Source organism: Opisthorchis viverrini, assembly GCF_000715545.1.
Source record: "Opisthorchis viverrini unplaced genomic scaffold opera_v5_273, whole genome shotgun sequence".
In the NCBI taxonomy this organism is placed as follows: Eukaryota; Metazoa; Platyhelminthes; class Trematoda; order Opisthorchiida; family Opisthorchiidae; genus Opisthorchis; species Opisthorchis viverrini.
Window position 1 is genome coordinate 474,029 of NW_008751925.1, and position 25,337 is coordinate 499,365.

Consider the following 25,337-nt stretch of genomic DNA (forward strand, 5'->3'; position numbering starts at 1 on the left):
ACGAAACGCTTGGGTGCTGTCGGTGCTACTCGCTGTCCAGGGTGGGGACCGCGTGATCCTCACTGTGCCTGGTTGGAGGCACTACAAGATATGGCTGCCAACCGATGTCAGTGGCGTTCTTGTCAGTTTCCATCCAGATTGCCTGAGTGAATGTCTGGAGGTGTAGGCACCTCGGAATGATTGTGGTAAGATATCACTAAGTCCCTTCCCTGTCCACCTTTACTCTTTGCTTTACAATAAGGCTTTCAACTAAATCGTAGTTGTGCGGCAGTGAAGCATCGGTGTTGAACACTGATGTCATGCTGTCGATGATGATGATGGCAGACTTTTGTTGCCCTTATTATTCACAACCTGTCTTTTTTCGCAAACTCTTCAGTGACATCACGCCTGAGGATATGGCTGAGTATCAGCGGGGCTACTACGAGTACTTGCAACAGTTCTACATGAACAGCAGCGATTATTGCCCAGTGACAAACCCATCTTCTGTTCCGTTCGTGAATTTTCCGTTTCAGAGTAAGTTGATCCATTTTTGTATTGACGCCTGTCTGCTGATTGCACGGTTGCTTGTGGAAGCTCAAGTTAGCTCACGCCCGAGAATAGGAACGAAAGGATATTGGTTCGTATTTAGGCTTGGTGCTACGCATGCCGATACAGTGTCTTCCGAGACAAGCGTTGTTTCCCGTGTTTCCTTCAGCCCAATCCGCGAGGTGGACAACGTATGATTTGGCAAGAGGGTGTGAAAGAGATCAGTAGGAGTTTGGCTGTTGTTGATTGGGGTCCCCGTAACCCCTCTTGTGCTTGGCTAGGGACACTGCAAGAAATGGTGACTGTAGTGTAGTTCGTGTTGTCACTTTCTTTCCAGATTGTCTGATTCAGCGCTAGAGGTTAGATGCACCTCAGGATGATTGCGATAAGCCATAGCTAGGTCCCTTCTCTCACCCGCTTTTCTCTTTCTATCCTAAGACTAAGTATGATCAGATAAACTTTGTGGTTGTATGGCATCGAAAGCTTGAGGCACGGCTTTGAGGTTGCTGTCTCTAGTAATGACAATGATGGCTATGCTGAATGATGTTATATTTCGTATCAACCGTGGAGTGGTATCCATTCGAAATCAGTCTCGTAGATCACTACCGTAGTTTGTGCAGCCGAACTAACTAACCATTTTGACAAACGGTTTGTTCCAAGGTCTGTTCGTCGTCCTCTAGTACTGCTAATCTGATGTTGCTGAGGCACATGCGCAGTGTTTCTAAAGCACCGTTGGTCGGAGACGATCTTTTGGCCTCGGCCTACAATCGTAATGCAACACTTTACTAACTGTCACCTTGTGGACCCTGGCTTCCGCCGATAGGCCAACAGATCGTCGGCCACAGAAGTGCCCAAGTTTTGGGTTGTAGAACAGGTTTGAGTGATTCTGGCTTTTGCTTCAGCGTCTGGCGCGATGCAATTATTCGGGAAAATAAATATCTGATGTTTCTGAGGTCATGGTTAGTCTTTCAATAGCGCTTGGCAGTCCGAGGATGCAACTCGCATACTAAATCGCCTGGCAATTTGTGAGTTATTTAGTGAATTTTCATCCGGGTGGAATTCGACCCAAGTGATGCGTTATTGTCTGCATACTCTAGGTCTTCGAGGTCTACCTCGGACGAAGTTCCACGCCGGAGATCGAAACCATAGCGAGGGTTAACAAATGGAGGGTAAAGAGCACCACTTTTGACTAATCACAGAAAAATACTCTTCTTCGGCTCGCCCACGGCCGTTGGAGTTTAGAGGTAGGATAAGTGTGGTGAAAAATGTTCGTAACACCTTTGAAGGAGAGGCTGCGCCACAAAGTACCGCATTCGATCAGGTGGAACGTGAAGTTGCCCCCCCCCTATATGTGTGTGTTGACTCTTTTGCCTTCAAAACGCTGTACTTGAGTTTTGTCACTCTGCGAATGAGCCCTTCTCTATCCTTAAACAGGGTTGACGAATACTGTAAACACTAGGTTGTGTTTCTCTTCAGAAGTTTAAATTCGTCTTTAGCGAGCTAAGATGTTTTTCGGATCATTCCTCTCATCACACAGGCTATCAGACTACTAAACCGTTCTGCTTTGTGGTCACTTCACTTACAGGCGTTTTTGTTGCCCCGCTTTAATAATCAAGCTGGAAGGGTTCGACTATCTCCATGAGGCGAAGAATAATGGATTAGACGGTTGACCATGTATGTCGAGAAAAAGTTGTGCTTTCCCGTAGTGATTAGACATTTGAACAAATGTCTGGAACTATGGTTCACGTACTAGCTGACGTACCCTGACGATGCTGACTCGGTGAGAGGTGCTGTCGTTGTTTCTGAATCACGCCGCTGATTGCTTCTGTTCAATACAATGTATACCCCATGGAGTTGGATATAATACGACTACACAACCACAGAACTCTGTGAATCCTAATACAAGGACCTTTCTGCGAAAATGCATGGCGGTGCTGAAGTATGATAGCGAATTCTCCCAATAGATAGTCTCTTCCACTTATGACCTCTTCCGGTCGCCTATGAACCGGCAAACCTGTCCGGGGGCCTGAAGTGACATAACCTTGGTCAGTGGTCCTTCTTCGAACAGTGGCGTTGAACCAGCACAGCACCGAGAAAAGACCCTTCCTCGCATATCACGTGCCTTGTAACGTCTGACGTGGAAACCGCATGAAAAACCAAACAATAAACTAACTGCGCTGGTTCGTATCTACTGCGAGGTCCGTGGCGTGTACTGGCCGGCATGGTGGTGAGGCTGTTGTATCCAATCCTGTAGTCAATTTACTGTGTGACTGTGGATCGATTTCCACTGCCAAGTATCTTGACCACATTTTCTGTCCACTCAGCTGAGGTAGTTTATAGTTTTGCAGGCTTCTGGCTGGCTGTTATAGAGTAATTAAACGAGGAAATCGAGAATATGGGATTCACGATAATTTGGGTCATGTTCCTCAACTCGATCTCGTATGAGCTCGAGGTGGCTCACTTGTTAAGACGTGGACTTACCGACCGGAAGGACTGTGGTTCCACCATGCTTCCTGCGGGTGGTGTGGCAGCTAGGCACTGAGAGGATGTTACATCTGAATAGCCAAGTTATGTGTAACGTTTTGCTGTTAAGGAGATAACGCTACTTGGTCATTTTCCTTCTGACTTCAGATCCCTGGGCTCCGGCACCCGTTGGCGGTTACATTGGAGCTCAAAACCCATGGCAATATCCTCCGGCTGTACTACCACCGGTTTCCCAAACTGAGGTAGAGATAGCACCCCCGAACCGTGACAATCTTCCCGCTGCCGCTGAGGGTAACCAGTGGTTCCGTGGTGCCCGTGCTTTCTTGGCTGACCTAGGCGTTGTCAACGCTGATGGAGTGGACGGAGCTGCTCCCGCGGGTGGTAACCAAGGGGCGTTGCAACAACAGCAACAAGCGATGGTAGTAGGTAACCCTATGGCCGGTGGTTTCATGGGTGCCGAGGAAATGGGAGAAAATGCCGGCAACATGGATATCGTCGACAGATTTTATATGCTTTTCCGTCTGTGCCTTTTTATCGGCCTCTGTTTCGCCTACTCGTCACTGGACAAAGCCATTATTGTGTTCTCTGTGGCCGCCTACGTATATTTGTAAGTTCACCTGCTTTGATTCTTAAATTGGAGTAAAACTATGAAGTGTAGGTATATCTTTTTAATCTGTTGAGGTTTTATATCGGCATAAGTTGGTTGGTCCACTTGACTCTCCTGACTGTTGGTATCCTTGGCTGTTCGACTGAATTGACAGTTCACTTACCACCTGATACATATCAGCGCACACAGTGGAAATTGTGCCAGTTAACTCACCGCAGACTTCTGCCTAACACCGTTCTCAACAGTAGCTTCGAGGCTTATATTCATAACAAGGCAGTTGGATCGACTACATTTAGAGTCCAGGTGAACGATACGAACGGAAGCACAGACGTCACTAACAGTTAGATTTACAATGTAGATGCCGGAGAATCCGTAAGATAAGCACAAGCTCGCTGTTTTCAGACCCGTCTTGGGCGTTTGCTTCTGCTTCGTTGTACAAGAGTTTTTTTCTAGTAGCGGATACCTCACGAATGTGTGAAATTATTTAATTGGAGGAGGAAGCAAGGCACACAGTATGTTTAAGCTCCGCAGCTGTAAATTGATGTCTAACTTAAACCGGACTAGGGAAAATTTTTTACATCCCAGAGATCCAAAGTGGCTGATAGTGTAACCTTGAATTTCCCCCTTCGTCTTTAACCTTTGTTGTCGTGCCAAATGTAAAACTTCAACTGTGAGCCGATTCCACGGAAGCACTATCAAGGGACGTCACTCCAAAATGACAAAGATAAACACTTCACTCCTACCAGTGGATAAAAAACGCCAGACTGTTGAGATCTCGTGCTCCGTGACCTTATCAGCGATTGCTGGTTCCGTGCTTGCCACCACTAAAAGACAATCAGCCCACCGATGACACCCCTGTTGTGACTTTATAATCCAGATCTTGAACACAATGAACAGCAGACGACAACTTTGACGTGGCGTAATAGTTGGCGTAGTGGCGTAGTTGGAAAATCCACTGCAGTCATTCATTTCAACTCACCGCTTCTGATTGTAGGGTCTCGCTTATTCAAGCGGGCACATGTTAGTTCGTTGACTCTCACCCTTCATTTTCATCGCTGCTCGAATTTTATCCACAGTAGTCCAGTAATGTTTTTGACATGCCATATAGGTCGCATCGCCCAGCGAAAACATGTTCAGAGGCACGACACTTCATGAATGAGCAACTCGCAACTGCTTGTTCCCTTGGTTTTTGACAGTGCTAGCAGGGATGTTCGCTGTCAAGGGTGTGTTAAAAGCACAAAACTGCTTATTCACTTCAGAAAACAATCCCTGGATTGCTGACAAGCAGTGGCTTCTGAAAGTCAATCATGTGGATGACGCAGGTTGATTAGCATCATAAGACCAGAGCAGTGACTAATGCTATTTTTGGCTCCCATCTCAAATGAGCTACTTTCTCATGGTTCTATCCTGGTGTGTTTAAAAGTCGCCCTGACAACGCATACATCGAGTGCCATGTCAGTACTGAGTTCACGGTGCTAATTTATCGACGTCGTTATTTTAATACTTCTGTGGTGTTTCTTTTAATATCGGATTTGAAGTAATTAAGCGGCGTCTTCTATTCCCAAGGGGTTATTGTTTTGACGCAAGTTTTCTCGGGTATTTCGGTGAACAATCTACTGAGGAGGCTTTCGTGGTCCGGCTGTACTTGCCCACTTGATGGGAGTTTTTCGGGATAGACATAAGTTAATCTGTCTACTTTGCTGAAAAGCTAAGTTTGGAACTGGCAAATAACGCTGTTGAACGTTTCATTGGCAATCATCAGCCTTCATTCTGAACACACTAGTTAGTTTTGAAATTGTGGTGAACATTGTTCGTAGGAGCGATGTGCAGGTTGATAACAACCCTAACCACAAGGCCACTATTATTGTTGGATGAGTGCCTGCAAAAAGCTTTTCAATGTTTGTGTGGGATTCTTCTAGTACCAGGTTGCCGCCAGTACAGCTATAGTGGAATAGTGGTCAGTATCTGGGACCAAGCAAAAACAGTGTTCCCTCTAAGGTCGCGGACCTGGTTTCTTTATCATTCCCGGTTCCGGAAATACACCGAGTACAACCAGGGGACTCCGCAGGACAAATGAAAACTAAGCTTCCTTGGTACTGGCGAAAGGTGAAATCGCTTTCCGACTTAGGAAAGCCAGGGCAAACCTTGGCAATTTCTGATGTTTGTGGCGACGACGTGATAAAGGTAGAACACACAACGCTACGGTCCGATCCACCCTACTTAGTGGATCGAAGAAGTGACCGGTGCGCGCACATCTTCAAAGGCTCCCTGTATTTGACCGTTTGTGACTCAGAATCGTTGCACCTGGTTCTCATCCCCCCAGCGAAAACATGTTCAGAGGCACGACACTTCATGAATGAGCAACTCGCAACTGCTTGTTCCCTTGGTTTTTGACAGTGCTAGCAGGGATGTTCGCTGTCAAGGGTGTGTTAAAAGCACAAAACTGCTTATTCACTTCAGAAAACAATCCCTGGATTGCTGACAAGCAGTGGCTTCTGAAAGTCAATCATGTGGATGACGCAGGTTGATTAGCATCATAAGACCAGAGCAGTGACTAATGCTATTTTTGGCTCCCATCTCAAATGAGCTACTTTCTCATGGTTCTATCCTGGTGTGTTTAAAAGTCGCCCTGACAACGCATACATCGAGTGCCATGTCAGTACTGAGTTCACGGTGCTAATTTATCGACGTCGTTATTTTAATACTTCTGTGGTGTTTCTTTTAATATCGGATTTGAAGTAATTAAGCGGCGTCTTCTATTCCCAAGGGGTTATTGTTTTGACGCAAGTTTTCTCGGGTATTTCGGTGAACAATCTACTGAGGAGGCTTTCGTGGTCCGGCTGTACTTGCCCACTTGATGGGAGTTTTTCGGGATAGACATAAGTTAATCTGTCTACTTTGCTGAAAAGCTAAGTTTGGAACTGGCAAATAACGCTGTTGAACGTTTCATTGGCAATCATCAGCCTTCATTCTGAACACACTAGTTAGTTTTGAAATTGTGGTGAACATTGTTCGTAGGAGCGATGTGCAGGTTGATAACAACCCTAACCACAAGGCCACTATTATTGTTGGATGAGTGCCTGCAAAAAGCTTTTCAATGTTTGTGTGGGATTCTTCTAGTACCAGGTTGCCGCCAGTACAGCTATAGTGGAATAGTGGTCAGTATCTGGGACCAAGCAAAAACAGTGTTCCCTCTAAGGTCGCGGACCTGGTTTCTTTATCATTCCCGGTTCCGGAAATACACCGAGTACAACCAGGGGACTCCGCAGGACAAATGAAAACTAAGCTTCCTTGGTACTGGCGAAAGGTGAAATCGCTTTCCGACTTAGGAAAGCCAGGGCAAACCTTGGCAATTTCTGATGTTTGTGGCGACGACGTGATAAAGGTAGAACACACAACGCTACGGTCCGATCCACCCTACTTAGTGGATCGAAGAAGTGACCGGTGCGCGCACATCTTCAAAGGCTCCCTGTATTTGACCGTTTGTGACTCAGAATCGTTGCACCTGGTTCTCATCCCCTTATTTTTCTTATCTTCAGTGAACGAAGCTGCAACAGCAAGAAGCAGCATAATTTAGCACACGGTTAATAGCTGAAAAACTGAAACCGAATTTTCGGTGTCATCATCCAGCACAGCTCGCGTGTCAGTAACACCTTGACCGGCGATATGGAGTTACTCTACATTCGCTGACTTACTGCACAGAGCCTGTTCATTATTGCCCTTTACTAAAGTATGGACTGCTTAGTATCGCTATCAGAGCTGTCTCGGACGTTTTTTGAATATTAAACAATAATGAACGAACACTACAAAAAGGCTCCATAATTTCCGTGTCAACCTTCACCGTCCATCAGATGCCGCAGTGGACACCAGGCCAGACACTACCCGCATGCTTGATCAGTAGAATACTCAGTTACACTAGTAGTTGGCACTAAAATACCCAAGGTCTTTTATAAAGTTGATGTGCTGTTGGCGCACCCATAAGCATTTTCTCTCGGCTATACTGGTTTGTTTAATGAGCATTTTCGAAACCTGAGAAAGATATTCACTCGTGAGATGGACTTCTTTACCGTGGTTGGATTTTTTTCATCGGATATTTACAATATTTGCTACCAGTTGAGTTACGGAAAGTTCAGACATTCTCCGCTTTGGCTTGACTCTGTTCTGAATTTAACCGACCCCTCGAAAGCATTGGTAACTAGTTTCACAGGATGTTCGAAGGAAAGTGTTCACCAGAAACTAGGTGTAATCTGAATTTAGCAAGTTGTGATCTTCATCCGTAGAATAAGTCTTACTTTGCGTCATTCACTCTTGCAGCTACAACATTTACCGCCGTCACGCGGCGGTGCGCCAGGCTGCCGCTCAAGCGCAACAGGCTCTTCAACCCGTCCCTCAAGGAGAACCGCAGCCAACGGATCGTCCGCAAGCGCAGTCTGTTGAAGTAAGTTCACCAAGCTTTCACGCCCCGATTTCGCGGTTCACCTTGCACCGTACGATCGAGTTCGGTGGTGAGCTTACAGGGTATCTAAATCGTTATGCTTATCAAGTACCGGTTTTTGATAGCAGTCCTAGACCCAGACCCGAGTCCCAATAACACTGTTGCTTGTGACTGTTCTGATGGGCCCTGGCTGTAAGTGAATCGACTGACCTAAATGGGTCGTGTCATTGGTTTCTAGGCAAATCGGGTTGAGGTACTTTGAGAGCAGGAGATGACAGCGGGGGCAAATCAGATCATGCGTTGAAACGATCTAGACGAGGTCAGTAGACTTCAAAAATGAATAAATTGCGCGGTTAATAACCAGTTGCATTCAGACGGACGTTTCAGGCCAGTAGAAAGGACCGAGTCTTTCACAACTTCCATTTTACGTATTACTCATGAATGAACAGTGTTATCTCTGAATTTGAAAACTAGCCTTTTTAGTGATAAACTACGTTTTGGTCACTACCTACCTGCTGTCGTACTTTCCTTTGTAATTTCCGAACAAACGCAGGTGTTTCGATGAGTTGAAATTGGCCCAAGCATCACAGTGGGACATAAAGACCAGCTCTTTCAATATCCACTACACAATCTTAAGCACGACGACGTTGATCTAACACCAGTGCGCACCAAACTTCATTTTCTATTACGGAATTGGAACTAGTTTAACGGCATTGGCAAAAAGCCGACTAAACTGTTATTCGGCTCTGCAGTCTAGACGTTTCTTGTTACACACTAGGTTCGTTTAGCCTATCCTTTGGATCCTGTCCTGCGGATTAGCTGAAGTGGCCTTTGTACCCTCCCAATTGCACTAGTACGAACCATGATGGAGACTTCTAGCTCCATCCTATCATATATCCGTTAATAGACTTCGTTTGAACTGACGGTCAAGCGGCCATCTAGCTTACTTCCAAAATCGCACATACGTAGTTATTTCTCAGATGCGTTCCACGCACTCTGTGAGACTACTCGGAACGCCTTGTATTGTTGTCCTTGATGTGTTTGTTTGGTCCGGGATCCACAAAGCCTTTCCTTAGTTCGACAAGGAGCTCGAGATAGTTCAGTGGACAAGGCGCGAACTTACAGGTTCGAACCTAACTTGAGCATCTCGATTGCTTCTGTCTAGTCTTGGGCAACTTGGCGGCATCTCAGCCCTTCTGCTTCCTTCAGGTGGCACGGCAGCTAGGCACCGAAAGGGTGCTACAGCTGAACCATTTATTATTGTTATCTACCTATGGCTTAGCGAGGGATGCTTTTCCGGTGAAGTTGATGGAACCCTACATCGCACGATGTGAATCAACCCGGCTTGTGTAGGATGAACGACAATAACCGACTAAACCTCGCAATCAATAGCTAATGGCCGTGATCCATTTAGCTGCGTAGTTGCTCAGCTATAGGTAGTGAACCCGCTACCTCCAAACATAGTACTAATAACTGGTAGTCGGTACAAATTTGGTTCAAAGGCGTCTAAACTGAACGTACCAACGGAACGTCCTTCTAGTGAACTGAGGCACTCTTTTAGTGTGGATCCTTGAACTCAACTCACCAATGGTTAATCATACTGGCAGAAATGGTCTAATGGGGCAGTCAGTGGCGCTCGTGCATCAAAGCTATCGCTTTCAGTGCGTAACTAACCAGTTCCCGAACCAACCAAACATGCTATCGCCTCCAAGCCTTGGCCGTGTGTCCCACACTCTCCCACTTTCCGGTGATGGAAACTGGCAGCTGGAACCAGTATCCCCATAGTACACTGTTTATATGTATGATTAACTGATTGATTGAGATGAGACGGGCTCAGTGGCGAGAATGCACCTTGACTTCCCTATCTCCCCACTAGCAATACCCATACTCTTTCTTCCCCGAAAGATGTTCCCTCAAGGGCGAAAGGTAGTTTTTAGTTAACAGAAATCCGAATAATAACTTGGAAACGGGCAGATAAACAAAGTTACGCCAGTTGACCTTACCTTCCATCCTAAATAGTGAAACTAGTGCACAAATTGGTTCTCTGTCGCGTACAACGGTAAGATTATTTCGCTGCTTAAAGCCGAGTGCCTTTGGGCGAGTGATACCACTAGTGATTAAACCCGTACTTTCGATCAAGCACATTCGTTCTCCTTAAGCCTCTCCCGTTTTTTCCAACCAACAGGACTCTGGAGTTGGGGACACTACGGATGCTGATCAGCAAGTTCGACTACGACCCATAACAAGTGAAAACCAATCGGCACCAGCTGGTAACACTGAACCTGTGCAGGCTGACCGACAACCTCCGTTCGTCCGACTTACAGGCACCCTGCGTCTGGTTGCCAATACCTCCTATCAGTTCGTCTCCTCGTTGCTCACCTCACTGATACCCGAACAACCACCACCAATACGTCTGGACTAGAAGCAACCGGTTTAAGTAACACCGCACTCTTGGTCTCAAAGAGCTCTCTCACACACCTGCTGCTGTTCACATTATTTTTACTATTTCCGTCACCGATTCGGTATTTTCGCCCAATCCTTTGAGAGGGAGATTCTGATTTTGTTCTACAACCGGCAGGTTTGGTTAAATGTGATAGTAGTACAATCCTCCTTCCACATCGTTTGTTTCTGCTACACGTGGTAGGTGGCCCAAACTACCAATCATTTGTGCAATGTGATCCTGCTTAACTAGCTACGTAATGCACTTGTTCTACAGTATCATTCTGCGTTATCTCTATAAAGTCATGAGACAGATAAAGCGCGGTTAAATTTGAAAAACAAATCACTTCATTTTTAGAGCTACCTCTGTTTGCAGACATGTGGAGCAATTCACAAACAAAATTTTTTGGGCCTTGAATGCTTTTCTGTCGGGTTCGGTATCCAACCATGTTGAAGATGCCCTGGTTGCCACGGTCGAGTTTATACGGTCTTTCGCACTGCCATTTTGTCATGGGTCGGCGAATCCTCCGTGGGTTTTCACTTTGGGTTCACGGCGTGAACGAAGTTGTCCGAGAAGCGATTAGCAATGCTCTGCTGATCCTCTGCCTCCAGCGTATCAACAACCCTATGGAGTGCTTTTCTGTTGGTGGAAACGGGAGAAACTAATCAGTGAGAGAGAAATACTATACAAGAGTGTCATTTTGATCATGACTTGACCAGATTTATTTCTCTGATTAGTGGTCAGAGTAACAATATTTCGACCAGTGTTTCATTGGCTCAGGTGATGTTTCACTCCGAATCGCTGAGTTTATTAGATGGTCCGTACATGATTCGAATCCTAACTAATCAGTCGATTAGTCCGACTATTGTCCGTCCTCCCCCTGTCTAGGCTTTGGCAACCTGGCAGTATCCCAGGCCTCGTGCTTCCTTCGGGTGGCATGGCAGTTAGGCACCGAAAGGGTGCTACAGCTGAACGAACGACTGTCCGTCCTCACAAACCTTCTGAACCACCTGAGATAAAACTCAGACGGTGTGCACTGTAGCATCTCCTTCCCTCGTTTCTGCACGCGTCTAAACTTGCCAATTCTTGTTGAGGCCTATGCCTGCAGTCATAGCGAGTAACCTACGATATGTCACGTTTTCTCTTCTAGTATCCCTTCCTTACAACAGAGACCATTAGCGAGCACGTAAACGGTTCCCAACCTCGAAGTATGGCGCAAGCAGGGATTCGATGTTCAATTAGTGTGTGGTTGATGGAACCTCGGGGAACGACGCCTACGTGGTGGTCCCCAAAAATAGGAAATCGGTTTTGGACTTTTAAAGAGTTTTCAGAAATCCTTGGGTAGTGTGTTCTATGAGAACAGGAAGGATGGTGACTTATGCAATGTGTGCATTTTTCTTCAAGCGGGAAAAAAACGATGTCTGATCTTCCCTACATCTGACGGAAGTTATTCCCTTATGTGGGCCATCTGGAGAAAGACCTTTTACTCCAGCATTTCTTGATACATCCTTTGTTTTTAAACTACGAGCTACCTGACAATGGCTATCAGGCTCGACGTTTGTACCACTCCCGTCGCTCTGTCATGTTTTCCTACGAGGAAGGCAGTTCTGAGCGGGCGACGTCACAAGGACCATCCGATTGGATGGTTCCAGGATAAACTACACTTCTGTTGTCTTTTTATTTTCGATAAGTAGAACTAGGTACAATTGGCTTTATTTAGCAAGCGACTGAGTGCTTATAGGTGCAGACACTTCAGAATGCTTGACATAGGCCAGCACTAAGTCCCCTCACTCACCCACTTTTTCAATTTTCACTCGAAGGCTTGAAATATAATTGGATGAGCCTTATAGTCGTACGGCAGTGAAGCTTCAATGTCTGATGATGATGGTGATGTAGTAAGCGGAATGAGGTCAAGATCACAATTATGCTGTAATGGTTTTAAAGCTTGAATGCTGCAGCTACGAACGTCCCGTGGTCGATTACCGTTTTTTTGCCAACATGAAGGATCCAGATCACCATAAACTGATGGCGAACTGTATTCTCCTATAAACAGGGGCCGTTGTGCTCACAGCGTGAATCGCTGAAACTTTCTTCAAGGTGTTGCTCTGGTAGAAGTTTTTTCGCAAAGCGGGACTGCTCATGCAAATTGTCTTTACAAATATTTTAGCCTACTTTCTGCACAGCACCCCAGAAAATATAACCTGGAGTAGCGTGTACATCTAATAAAGAAGGGACATTGGTTTACAATAACCAAGAAAGGTGGATGAACCGTGTGCGGTGAGGTGGCTCAGTGGTTAGAGCGTGAATTTACTGCCGGAAAGTCCGTGGTTCGAACCCGACCTCAGTCCTTCGACTTCCCCTGTCTAGGCTTGGGCACCCTGGCAATATCACAGCCCTAGTGCTTCCTTCAGGTGGCATGGCAGTTAGCCACCGAAATAGTGCTACAGCTGAACGACTTTTTCGAGTCACGTATAATAACTTAATGCGGTAATTGCTCAGCGAAGTTACATCCGAATGAGTAAACCCGGTGGCCTTCTGAACTGCAGTGTACAATGTAGCGACACATGCGATCTCACGCACATACGCGATTCGAACAGATTTCAAAAATTAACTGACAGGTGGAAGAGTTTACAGTTAACACAGGCAGTTGACTACCTATCCCTATCCTAAATGTTGTCGAAGTGCTGGAACAGAATTTTGCGCGTTTGTCTGCCACCGTATAATACGTAACTGCCGTCTTTAGTGGGGTCTTGCGTTAGGGATATTTCAAGGGGTATGAGCTAGTAACTGTTTTGACTTGCAGGCGGCAGACTTTCTGTGGATCATTCAAGTAAACACCAATTGTTGTGTACTACGTAGAAATAGGGGGTAACATGACGTTGAACTACGTCAGGGTTCAAGTATGTACCGAAAGAATCAAGTTCAAACACTGTTCCAATCACCGACAACTGCAGGGAAAAATGAAGCAACGTAAATGAATATCTTACTTGTTGAGAACTCGGGATTTCAAACGCGCGTAGGTCGTATCTGGTCTTTTATTCAGGTTCACCAGTCCTGGGTACCTTCGTCGTGCCTGGCTTTTGGCTGCGACCACGCGAGCTAAACGGGAAGCAAGATGTGATCAAATGGTTGTGAATAAGTCTCCAGGATACACTAAATACATATTCGAGCCGTTCAGTGACTGCCACCGCCCGCCCTAGGTGCCACCCTTAACTATGGTCTACAAAAAAAACTGGATAAAACCGTAGGGAACAATCTCATCGACCTCAGCCGTAACACGTACAGGTAGAACCGGGTGGCCCACTTCTGGCGCCTTTGTTATGTAGACGTCACGTGAACCCGAAGGAATAATAAGCAGTCAGGGAAGGTAGCTCATACTTCTACCAAATGTGGGTGCCGAACTACGTTGCACGTCCAACCAAGGAAATGAAAGTCTAATAAAACTTAAAGCTCGGGGTATGGAGGCACTCATTTGAAAAGCGCCGTATAATAATGAGGACGTGTAAGGAACAAGTAAAATCATACACCTTAACGACAGAACCCAAAACGCTGAATATGATCCATTGCGTTCGTAATGCACTACTTATAAGGTTGCTGAAATTTTGTCGACAGCCTACGACCGGTTTCGCCCTTCTTGGGACTCATCAGGTAGATGCAGTCTGCGAATTTCCCTCAACTTTATGTTCTACTTGAAGCCAAATTGCACGAACTTACCGAAGTACACTCATTTGCAAACAAATTTGGTTTTGCGAGAGACTGTGCCTTACTCTCGAATCCAGTCAAAATCTTAAGGCTTCTACTGAGATTATAATATGGTTGTCCGAGACGACAAAACATTTCGACATGAAAAAAGCATAATCCTAAATAGTTCCATTTAATTTATTGAAGGCGAGGCCGATATTTCCATTCGTCCCGAATAAAGCATGACGGCGCAACCGAAAGCACCTGGTACTAAAAATTGCACGAATCACAGCTTGTAGTGCATTCCGAACATCAGTACGATCGATGCCATCCCAAACGCGTCGCAAACAGAAGTGCCAATCGGCAAATAGATCGATAAGAAGGCGGCACGTGAAAACTAAGGGGCAGCGTAAAAGGTAACAACGGTACATGGAGAACCACAAGGTGAAAACACGTAGGGTACGTACAAAGAAACCATCCCCATACAATGAAGGCTGAAAGAAAAACGTGGATCATTGAACACCTGTTGAGAATTAATTTTTGGTTACGACAAAAAAGTTTTCGCTGAGGTTGAACTGTCACTAAATATACTAGTCCCCAGCCCCGGTCATCCGTTTCTGGTCCGAAACTCCTAAAGACCATATCCATAGACTGAAGGACCACAAAAGTAAATGTATTATTGATATTTTAAGGAAAGTTGGGAAGAATCCACTTAAATTTCGTTTTGTAAGTAAAGCCGATCCATGAGGAAAAGCCAAGAAGCCCTGCACAACTATTTCGACCTTGTTGGAAACTACAAGAAGTGTGTAACCTCACGAAACTCTCTGCTAGTAGGTTGGACATTTAACCGCTCACCCAAGAGCCACTCAGGTAGCTAGTCAACATGTGATGAAGCAACGTGGATCCCATGATTGGAGAATCGGTCGAGTTGATCACGCAGCTGATCAACCGCTCGTCGCCGAAGGGTTAAATTAAAAGGTTGAGAGGTCGCGAGTCCTAAAATTCTTGGAGTTTCGTTCATGAGGTGGACACTTTTGATGACTCAGAATAAGGACGAAACAGCAGCGGTACAGTATTCGGCTTCTCAGGATAGATTGATTTCACTTGTAGGACAAAGTCTCATTTGAACACAGCTGATACATGCCAAGACACAAAGATTTTGTGCACCACTACTAATGAGAGTGTCCTACCCTCATTCACAAAGTTCTACTTTATTTCACAACGCTGTGCATAATTAGTACACCTGTACGCTCAAATGCCTTCCACTTCATGTCCACGTATCGATCGGTGCGTAGGTATGCACATAGGAGCAACGAAACGATAGTCATTAGGATAGCATTAAGACAGTCCAATCACATGAGAGACGGTTGACGGAACCCGAATTTGGACAGTAATCATAAAACGGATCCATTTCTTGGCGCGTTCCTGTTCCGAGTATTCAAAGCTACGGCTCACGAGCCCAGAGTAATTCGGTATCGCTGAATGTACGCACAACCTCAGAATCTCTTCAGCTTGTATTAGACGGCGCAGAGCAACTCAGTGATTGGAAGACACCAGATAAATTTAACCCTTCGAGAATCCCTTCCGAATCAGCTGGGATCTTGTGCGTATTGGAAGGAAGAATGAAACTACTCCCACATACCAAGACAACAGTCACGAGCTGCTGATGGTGTCACAAAACAGAATGATGGTTCTAGTGGAAGGGTTTAGGAAAAAAAGTGGTCAACTAACCATGAACTCGGGCTTGTCGAGCTTCAGCAGCTTCCGCATGAAGGGATTCTCTATCTTTTGGATCGACTGGTCGCCCGTCTACCGAGTCCCGTTTAACGATACGACCATGTATGGGACAACGCCCACTGAGATCGCGACGTGGACAGAGCTTACCGGACAGTAGCGGAGCCCAACAGGCCAAGGTATTCTGAACCACCGAATGAGTCGCGCGATCTATTGAGAAAAACATGAGGACCTCAGTAAAATGGAAAAAAGTCGAAAATCTCAGATATGGTGTTTGTGATATCGTGGTATATGAATACGAAATAGAACAAAGGAGTCAGCAATAGTTACGGAAGTTGCTTTTTACCCCGAAGTGGGTGCAATAACACCGGACACGCTGAACACCCAATGGCGTTCACGTCCGAAAAGAATAGATGCACATTCCCAATGCCATCCACTGTAGAACCACTTTCGAATAGAGCAAGCTATTGTCGCCCGATAAATGGTGAGGGTGTGCACTCGTCACGTAACGCCTCGTAACGTGAGGTTCAGTGGTTTGTCCATTCCACTCTAGAAAGATTAATACTCAACTATTGACGCTTGTATCTGATTTCACAATCCTCAGAGAGCAGACAGATTTTGTTCGCTTCCTTCGCTTTGTGAAAATTATGTCTCAGGCTCCTGAGTACCCCAAAATGAAACTTTTTGGCCGTATGGTTACTGAGTATTTAGTGCCCAATTCAGTATGGCCGATTGCACGAGTTTTTTCATCCTGTCCTCTGTTGGGGATTGGTCTACCAAAAGTTTCGATTTTGAACCAAATCCCACGGGATTGGACCGCACTGACCTTGGAGCAGAGGAGATTAACTACTCACCAGTAGCCTCAGTTTCTGCGGTGTCTGGTAAGGGATCGGTGGAATCGACAACTGTGTCTGTCGATTCGTTTGGCAGCGGGTCCAGTGAATTGGACGCACTAATTGCCTGCGCCATATATTCGGGCGGTGCTTCATATTCATCCGGATGAATTGGACGCCAAAAGCGATGTAAAGACTCGTTTGCGCGCCATACCACGGTGGATTTGGAAGGTAAGTCGATAGAAACGGATGAATAAGAGGGGAGCGTCCCAATTTTGGGAGGAATTGCAGTTTCAGATGAGCATCTGGAACACAAAATAAGCAAGGTGAAAGGTGGGAAATTATGCGCAAGAAGATAAAAATAGTGGAAGTTTAATTAAGCTGAGGGAGGCATTGGCATGTAAATCATTGATCTGTTTTCTGAGAGCCGAGAAGGAAAGCAAAACAAGCTAGGGATTTACTCAACTGGTGTTCTTTTCAGCAGGCTAATAAAGAAAAAAGTTTCTTTTTCATTTAAATATCGACACATTACTCAGTGCCTCTTAAAGGATAAACCCAAGGCTAAAGTTTTGGTGCGCCTAAAATTAGGTAAGAAAACACATGTTGTAAATGCATCAGATACTTTGCTACATGGTGGAAATTGCTGATCATGACTTAAGTTCTTCAGTGATATGAAACACTCCTCAAGAGATTACTGTGCGCCTCTCAGTAGCATTTTCATCATCCTCCGGGCTCACTCAGTAGTCGTAGTCTCTGGGTTTCCCTCAACTTTATGTTCCACTTGGAAATACAAAATTGTATGCAACTGAAGAACTGTACTCATATGTAGATTACTTTGATGTTAACCGGAGATACAACTGAGTCTCCGCTGTGCTGTACGCCCCGTGCTTCAGTTGACAAGCAACTCCATATGTCCAAATAGATTTTCCTGACATACATACCGCTTCAGTGTTCTCCGGATCAATCGTTTAACTGCATTTAGAACAATCGCGGTAACAAGCACAATGACCTTCGTTATTCTGTCACATTTGGTCGTACATCTGACCTAACCTGGTATTAGTTCGTTGTTTAGTTTTCGTGGACTTATTTTTAATTCTAGAAACAGCTCAACTACTGCTTGATTGAATGCGCACACTAATTAGGTGGCTTCCAGATTATTGACTAAGTTTGCACTACTTGCATTCTTAAACGTGTTTCCCGTGATCTGTCACGCACACTGATAGATGTGGTTCAGTTTAAGACTATCGCATCAAAACTGCGGATTTCAGTGCGAAGCCATCCCAACTGCATTCTAGAAAGTCGAGCGTATCAATGCGGAATCAACTCATTAAAACTGTACACATTGAGCTGACGAGCTAACCGGTCTCGATGTGCGGCTGTCGCTCCTTGCTCAGTCTATCTTCAGTGAAGGAAACTGACGGCTCCATGCACCCTGAAATCAATCTCCAAGCCTTCACGCGGCCACATTTAATGTCCGCGCATTGAAGCGAGCAGGACAACAAGTTGCTCTTGCATTGTCTGTTTGTCGAGTCTACTTACGCCCTAAATGACTGTAGCCTTGACACCATCAAATATAGGTTTTATGACGTTTTGAATACCCTCTTACGGTGGGCTAAAAGCTCAGATTTCGTTGTGGTTGCCGGTGAGCAGGTTTAGTGCATTTGAGACTCACAGATTGACATACATTGGACTTGGTACGCATGGACTACGGCGAACGAGTGCTTCAGTTATGTGCTGATCAAAGAATTTTTATATAGCAGTAGGTCGTCTTGTCGCATGGTGCCCTTAAGCAGCATGCCAGCCACGTACCTAAAATGAACAAATCGCCATCAACTACCAATGGCGCGGAGCAATGACCGACTGCTGCTTGTTGTTGGAATTTTTGATTCCCTTAAGCAGCATGCCAGCCACGTACCTAAAATGAACAAATCGCCATCAACTACCAATGGCGCGGAGCAATGACCGACTGCTGCTTGTTGTTGGAACACATTTTTGATTCCGAACACGCGTTCGTCCAGAGTTGCTTCTCCCTCCGGGGTTGTTTAAGATGCAGACAAAAGTAGCTTAGCAACTGAGACTGGCAGATCCAGATGTTGAAAGAACCTAACAGAATCGTCTTCTGGGATCTTTTCCAACCTCTTCACTATCAGATCTAAATTCATGCTGGAACGAGATCAGCCCAGCTTTGCACAGTGATTGGAGTTTTGTCTGTCGCAAGGCGTTACTAAGTCCGCTCAGGCACTGGATATCAGACCTAACAGGGGTACCGCTTGAATCTCACAGGAAAAGAAAAAACAATTCGGCCCGGCGAATTGTCATAAGTCAAGTGAAGGTGAGTGCCACGCCAATGATGAAGCTTGGTGAACACGAAAGGCACCTAGAAGAGGCCCATGAAGCCGGTAATGCCCAAGACTAACTCAGCTGATCCGTACAACCGGCCCTTGGAAACCAACCGCAAGGTGAGCATCAAGCATCGAATTGGCGCGACCATTTAGAACAGAGAAGTACGGCCTCGACCGGTGAACCGAGCATGTTGAACACGGGTTCTCGTGTCCACTCGATGTAACTCATTTGGATCATGCAACTGAAAAAGAAAACTGGACGGTGGATCTGGAACTTTTTAACGCTTTGGGAGTTTATGATTTCACTTTATCCCTCAACCAATCAGAGCTCCAGTTCGGATGACTTCCCATCCGCATTGTTCAAAGATGGGGGTGAACACATCAATGGGCGCTCGCCTGATCTATTTGCCTGCATCTGGGAAAAAGAGACGACCAAAAAAAGACCAGTGACTAGCGCCGAAACCACAATAGGAGCAGCTTGACTCCAGTTGTAACGACACTCTTGGCGTCACCTTACGGTCGTGAAACATTGGGAAAAAGAGACGACCAAAAAAAGACCAGTGACTAGCGCCGAAACCACAATAGGAGCAGCTTGACTCCAGTTGTAACGACACTCTTGGCGTCACCTTACGGTGGCTCGTGAAACATTGAATCGAAAGTAGCAATCGAGATTCTTGTCTGCTAGAGGTAGCGTTGATCAAATCTTTACACCCCATCAGATGCTAGAACAACGCCTTACGTACAAACGACCCATAGTTTTAGTATTCACATCTCAGTATTGAATGGTTTCTCCTCTGACGGCTTATTAGTCAGCAATTTGGTGTCAATACTGAGCACTGTTTCCTTCAAGTGTACACATTAGTCTGCGACAACTGCACATGGTGGGAAAAAGCGCTTTGGGGCTGCGATATGGTAGTTATAACTAGCATCAGAAAACAGACTGATGAGGGACAGTTCAATGCATCTACTCACCAAAAAACTAAATGCTTACTCATGGATTCGGCATACTGCGCAAACAGTCAGTAACAGTTAGGCAAGGAGAGTAGTCTTGATTGAATTCGAAACAAACAGGCTGATTGTGAAAGGATAATAAATGGTGTTCTGCAGTAGCTAGCTTACCGTGTGTTGTTTTCTCTCTCTGACAGATCAGCCTGTTTGTGTGGCTTTTCTTGGAGAACGTCTAATGTCGTCGAATCGACAAGTTCCGGCTGGTCAAATTTGGAAGCACAAGAGATGTCCTTGTCGACCACAGTAATAGCACTGGCAGGTTCCGGGGTAACTGTAACCGGTTCGACTTCTTCGAAGTCACTCGTATCACTGGAATCAACTGAGTCACCCCGATCGTCATGAGAAGGTCCTAGACCGAAGGGGAAGAGGAACGATGCACCGGGTTATAAAAGATCACCAACTATAATTAGTGGACAGCAACGTCACGGCAGTAAGCAGTAAAAAACATGTTTGGCGCACCACTGAGATGTTTCCGCAAACAGGAAGACCTCTGGAATAAATTATGTGGTCCAGCATTAGTTAAAGCGATCCTTGTTCGGCAAAACAACAGAACCGAACGAGAACAGTTTCCGGACATCTGGAGTTTGTAACATAAACACATAACAAACTTTCAGTGATACACTGATCACCACTACCCAAGATAAACACACCCGTGAAACGAAGAACAGCAGTACTGTACATGAAAAGACAGCAGTAGTTGACACAGACATTATCATCATCATTGTCAGCTGTAAGAACCGCGCTTTCGTTCACCGAGGATTTGGGGGGAGGGAGGGAGGTAGCTGCGCATTGCAGGCGGGAGCTGATAAATTGGTGCATAAATCCAGCACTGTCAGTGGGCTGTCAAGTGGAAGATTGGTAAGGGAGATATGCACTGAAGACAATAGCTTGGATGCACGAGCGCCATTGAGGGCGCGACTGGGCCATGTCTGACAATGTCTCTGGCCATTGATTAGGCTCGTCTCGAGAAGACAGGAAGACGGCAATGACCAGCGCAGCTAAGTTTGCTGGTAATGGCTTTCATAATTCGCTGCAAAGTCATTGTTTGACCGCCTCTGGCTCTCTTTCACCCTTCATGTGTTTGTGCGGAAAGAGCCCTTCGAGGAAGTCAGTCGACTGGCATACGCAGCACGTGGCCAAGACAGCGCAACCTATGCAGTGTGATCAGTTCATCTATCGAGTGTGAGTTATTTGTCCCGAATACCATTCGATGTGCTTCAGAATCTCTAATCCGGTGTTCCCACCAGATTCGGGCAATGCTTCGAAGACATCGATAGTCAACACTGAAAGTCTTTTGACGTCCTCAATGCGCAGCGGCCAGGTTTCTGATCCATATAGTAATATGGAGCGCACCGCACAGACAGCTACATGCTACACATTGAAACGGCTAAATTTATGCGCCCCACAAGCAGCGAATTCCAAATCAAAAGCCTAGAGCTAATCCAAAACCAGAAATGTTTTCATAACCAAACGTGCTAGAAGGCTAGTCACTGCAAACGGAGTGCAAAGCGGAGTACCACCTAAACGACTTTACGTTCATTATACAGGAAAATACAAACCCCGTACAAAAAGAGTAACCTTTAGGTAGGGGCCACATATGACCTGCATTTAAGAATACCCCAAGTACACAGCTCTATGTTAGACATATTATGGAGGAAAATCCAAAGCGTGCAACAGTCTAACTATCGGAAAGATTGCATGATATATGGTCGTCCCTCCCTTGCAATCGAAACTGAAAAAGCTGGAACTATTTGTAACCGATGGATCGATTAGGCTGGTGGGTCCTGACCCCAGCACTGCAAACAAGCCGTACCACGCCAGTTCATTCACGGGACACTTAATTTATCAGCGTGAAAATCACCCCCATAACCGGTGGCGAGATGGAAGGTCAGTGGTTCGAATCCGAACTCTGTCTCCCGAATTCTTCTGTCCAGGATTGGGCAACCTGGCAGTATCCCAGGACTCGTGCTTCCTTCGGGTGATATGGCAGTTATGCACCGAAAGAGTGCTACAGCTGAACGCATTCCATAACCTATATGTTATATCTGCTTCCATAGAAATGCACAGCGGATGTCACCTATTTCTGGTTGATAAGTGTAAGAACGGATGAAAACAAACGAGTAAGCAGTATTCGCAAACAAATGCCAAAACAAGCGATAAATGGTTCTTCAAAGTGTTAAGTTGAAAAGGTGTGAAACCACCAGAACGTACCTGTTTGATGGGGATCTGTTTCCGAGTTGACAAACACGATTCGATCGTAGAACAAATGCGTCAATTTTTTCAGACGCGAGAGCCAGTTTTGCACACGAGCCGTATATGTTGCACACTGAATGCGCAACGTTTGGTCTATTGGCGTGGACTCCGCACTCTCGAGGGTCTGTGGAAAAACGAACAGAAAAAAACGGTTCAGTCATGTTTTGCAGTGCTGTGAGCAGCAATAAGATGGTCACACCAAGCTGGTCACCATGGTACCGCTAGAAACAAATAACCAGGCTATAATAGCAAACGCAATGATTTCATCCGCAAGGGGTCACGGGTTCACAGACTCATGATTCGCTATCCCATCTAAACCCGAGCTTATTCGGCGTAATGCATTAGCATTCTTCTTCGGCGTACGTTCCGCGATTTCGCAACACACGTAGTTCTAGTTGCTGTTACAGTTTAGTCCCAATGTTCGCCGTCTTGGTGATCAGCAATGTAAAGCGAGTTGTTTTTGACTGGCTTTGATCTCAGGATTCCGCTCTTTCCGCCCCGGAACTTGAGACAATGCTAACTCACGCTTGTCCTCATGCTTCGGAATTGTTACCATTAGAATCTCACGGTTGATAATGCTGATGCAATTCATCCAAAGCGATAACCGTTATTCGATAATACATCCGAGTTTCGGAACCAAACCAAACGCGAAGGTTCAAACTTGAACAGAACATCACCAGTCAACTTACTTACTGATTTGTCTCGAGGGCGAGGACCTGGAAAGCTTCCACTTCGTGGGCTGTCTAGAAATCAGGATAAATGTGCAGGAGGCGGGTGAAAATCTTTGCTGTGATCTTCAAGCCTTCTTCCCTTTTTAGCTATACTGCAGGATGAGACCAACCCGAGAGAAGCCACCCACAGCCACTGACAAAAAATTCTGCTCGGCGAAGCAACGGCTCCAAGAGAGCCGGTAAATACAGAAGCTGGTCACCTAACGGAAGCCACTACTGTAGAAGAGAGGATAATTTAACCAGGTACCTGTTCATAATACGATCATACGCAGCAACAGGTTTCGCTGCAATGGTTGTTGCCCTCTGGCGTTCCTGGAACGCTTTCACTTTAAAAATTAGCTCGCCGGGTCATCGCCCAAGAATTAGGTCTGTGAGTCAGTTCTCGAGCAGGGAGTAAGCTGCGTAAAACACTCAGTTGCCAGACCACCCTTTAACCGGATGAGTTGTATCGTGTCAAAAAAGCGACCATACTACTTGCATACCAAAATGAATTTCTTGAGAAAAGTTTTTAAACTAGGGAATGTTACTGGGCCATATGACGATGATGTTCACTGCACGAAGAAAATTTCAGAATCACTGAACCAATGCGTTTCACTCTGTGATAAGCAAAAACTGGAGAAATTGCTGTGCCGAAGAAACATCATTTTGTTGTCTACACAATAGTGTGAACTTGTACCTATCGACTGAAACCGGACCTGTGTATCGCGCAGGTGTTATCATTGGTTCAATCCAGCAATCTATGTCTGGTAACAGGGTTTTCGGAGAATTCACCAAAATAAACCATTTTGAGTTTTCGACGCGCACCACAATTAGAGTGTAGTTTGAGAATGCAAACACTTCACTCGGAAGCGTGAACTGGATGAGAATCGCTTTTAGAATACAAATTAGATTTCATAGTATTCGAATGAAACGGTGTTTATGGCCACGGAGGGGAATGTTTGACATATTTGTAGTAACATAAGCATAACGTGCGTGGTAACGAATCAGCCTTCTTTCCTCATCAGACCCTTCGATTAACGGTGGTCTTACGCAAACAGCACCACACAGAGGACATGAGGCGCCATTGAAGAGGCGTCTTCTGGCCCAAAGTCAAGAACTCCTTGAAAAAAGGGGTTCACCTACCCCGAGTGAGAACCTCGATCAAAATATCGGCTAAAAAGCTGAAAAATCACGAATGCTCACAGCGGAAGTAGTTGGGACAGCCCATGAGCGGTCACACATACATATCGATGACGGGTAGAGCCTGTATAGCAGTGACGTTTCGAAACGGTGAGTATAGGGTGAACAAGGATTCTTGTTTACCATGTTTATTTTCTGAATTGTGTCACGCGACAGAAATTAAGCAAGGTCGGAAGTATCACATTGGGTCGGTGCGTAAATCGCCTCACACACTGATGTGTTTATTGCACGTCCACAATCCGCAGAAAACGCACGAAGGCCCAGATTGTGGACGACCCACCAAATAGCGTATGGTCGCACAATCCAGTACAACAAAAGTACAGTTATTCTCTAAAACATACAAGATAAATGTGCTCGAGTTCAGTTACTGCATTCACGGCAGTCACTCCGCTGTTTCACCAAAGGTTTTAGGGGGGACGCATACACGAACTGGAATCCAAACAGTGAGTTGTACAGCTGTGCTTAGACGTACAAGCCCTTTTAAGAATAGAGCTTAACTAAAAACCGAGATCAGCTGGTGCTTACAACGGATCACGTGAAATGGCGAGTGGTGAGATGCATGACGATGCACTGTTGGTCTGATTAAAAATGGAGCACTATGATAAGAAAATTGATACTTTCATTCATTTTCGAGCTACGAATCACCAAGATCGGCTGTTCCCTTTTCTCAGCAACGAGCCCACAGATAAGACGACTGTTGCACGCATACAAAGTGGGACTGGTTATTGCCGAAACTACTTGCCTGCGACACTGACAAGCTAAAAGCATTGCGAAACGAAACTTGCAGCATCAACACACACGGATATCGACCATCTATATATCGTCAATAACGGATGCGATTTGTAGACAACCAAGAACAGGTGTCCTGCCGGGCCGGCAATTAACACTGAAACAGATGAGGGTCTCTTTAAATCCAAGGGGTTGAAGACAAATGCACGTACAGTTTGCCCTGTAAACATAGACCTGACGTTTACGCCCGACCATCCCACAAGGCTGTACTATGCAGCGAAATTCACTTAGATCTTGTTGAGTACACTGGGATGGTCCAAAGTAAAGGGTAGAAATTGACCGACCAGAGCACAGAA

General features: G+C 45.6%; 2 protein-coding genes across 2 annotated transcripts in view; one reads left to right on the forward strand and one right to left on the reverse strand.

Annotated features, from left to right (window-relative positions):
* The window catches only part of T265_14805 (hypothetical protein), a gene marked incomplete at both ends in the record, with an annotated part of 14,930 nt that extends 3,707 nt beyond the window's left edge, over positions 1-11,223 (forward strand). The window contains 4 exons of the mRNA XM_009175350.1: positions 377-513; positions 3,157-3,616; positions 7,931-8,054; positions 10,237-11,223. Coding sequence (XP_009173614.1) covers positions 377-513; positions 3,157-3,616; positions 7,931-8,054; positions 10,237-10,473 — 958 coding nt within the window. The remainder of the gene's footprint in view (positions 1-376; positions 514-3,156; positions 3,617-7,930; positions 8,055-10,236) is intronic.
* Positions 10,228-25,337, reverse strand: part of T265_09312 (hypothetical protein) — a gene marked incomplete at both ends in the record, with an annotated part of 37,567 nt that continues 22,457 nt past the window's right edge. The window contains 6 exons of the mRNA XM_009175341.1: positions 10,228-11,130; positions 13,479-13,590; positions 15,904-16,116; positions 16,761-17,044; positions 20,201-20,438; positions 22,301-22,466. Of these exons, the coding sequence (XP_009173605.1) occupies positions 11,028-11,130; positions 13,479-13,590; positions 15,904-16,116; positions 16,761-17,044; positions 20,201-20,438; positions 22,301-22,466 (1,116 nt within the window). The remainder of the gene's footprint in view (positions 11,131-13,478; positions 13,591-15,903; positions 16,117-16,760; positions 17,045-20,200; positions 20,439-22,300; positions 22,467-25,337) is intronic.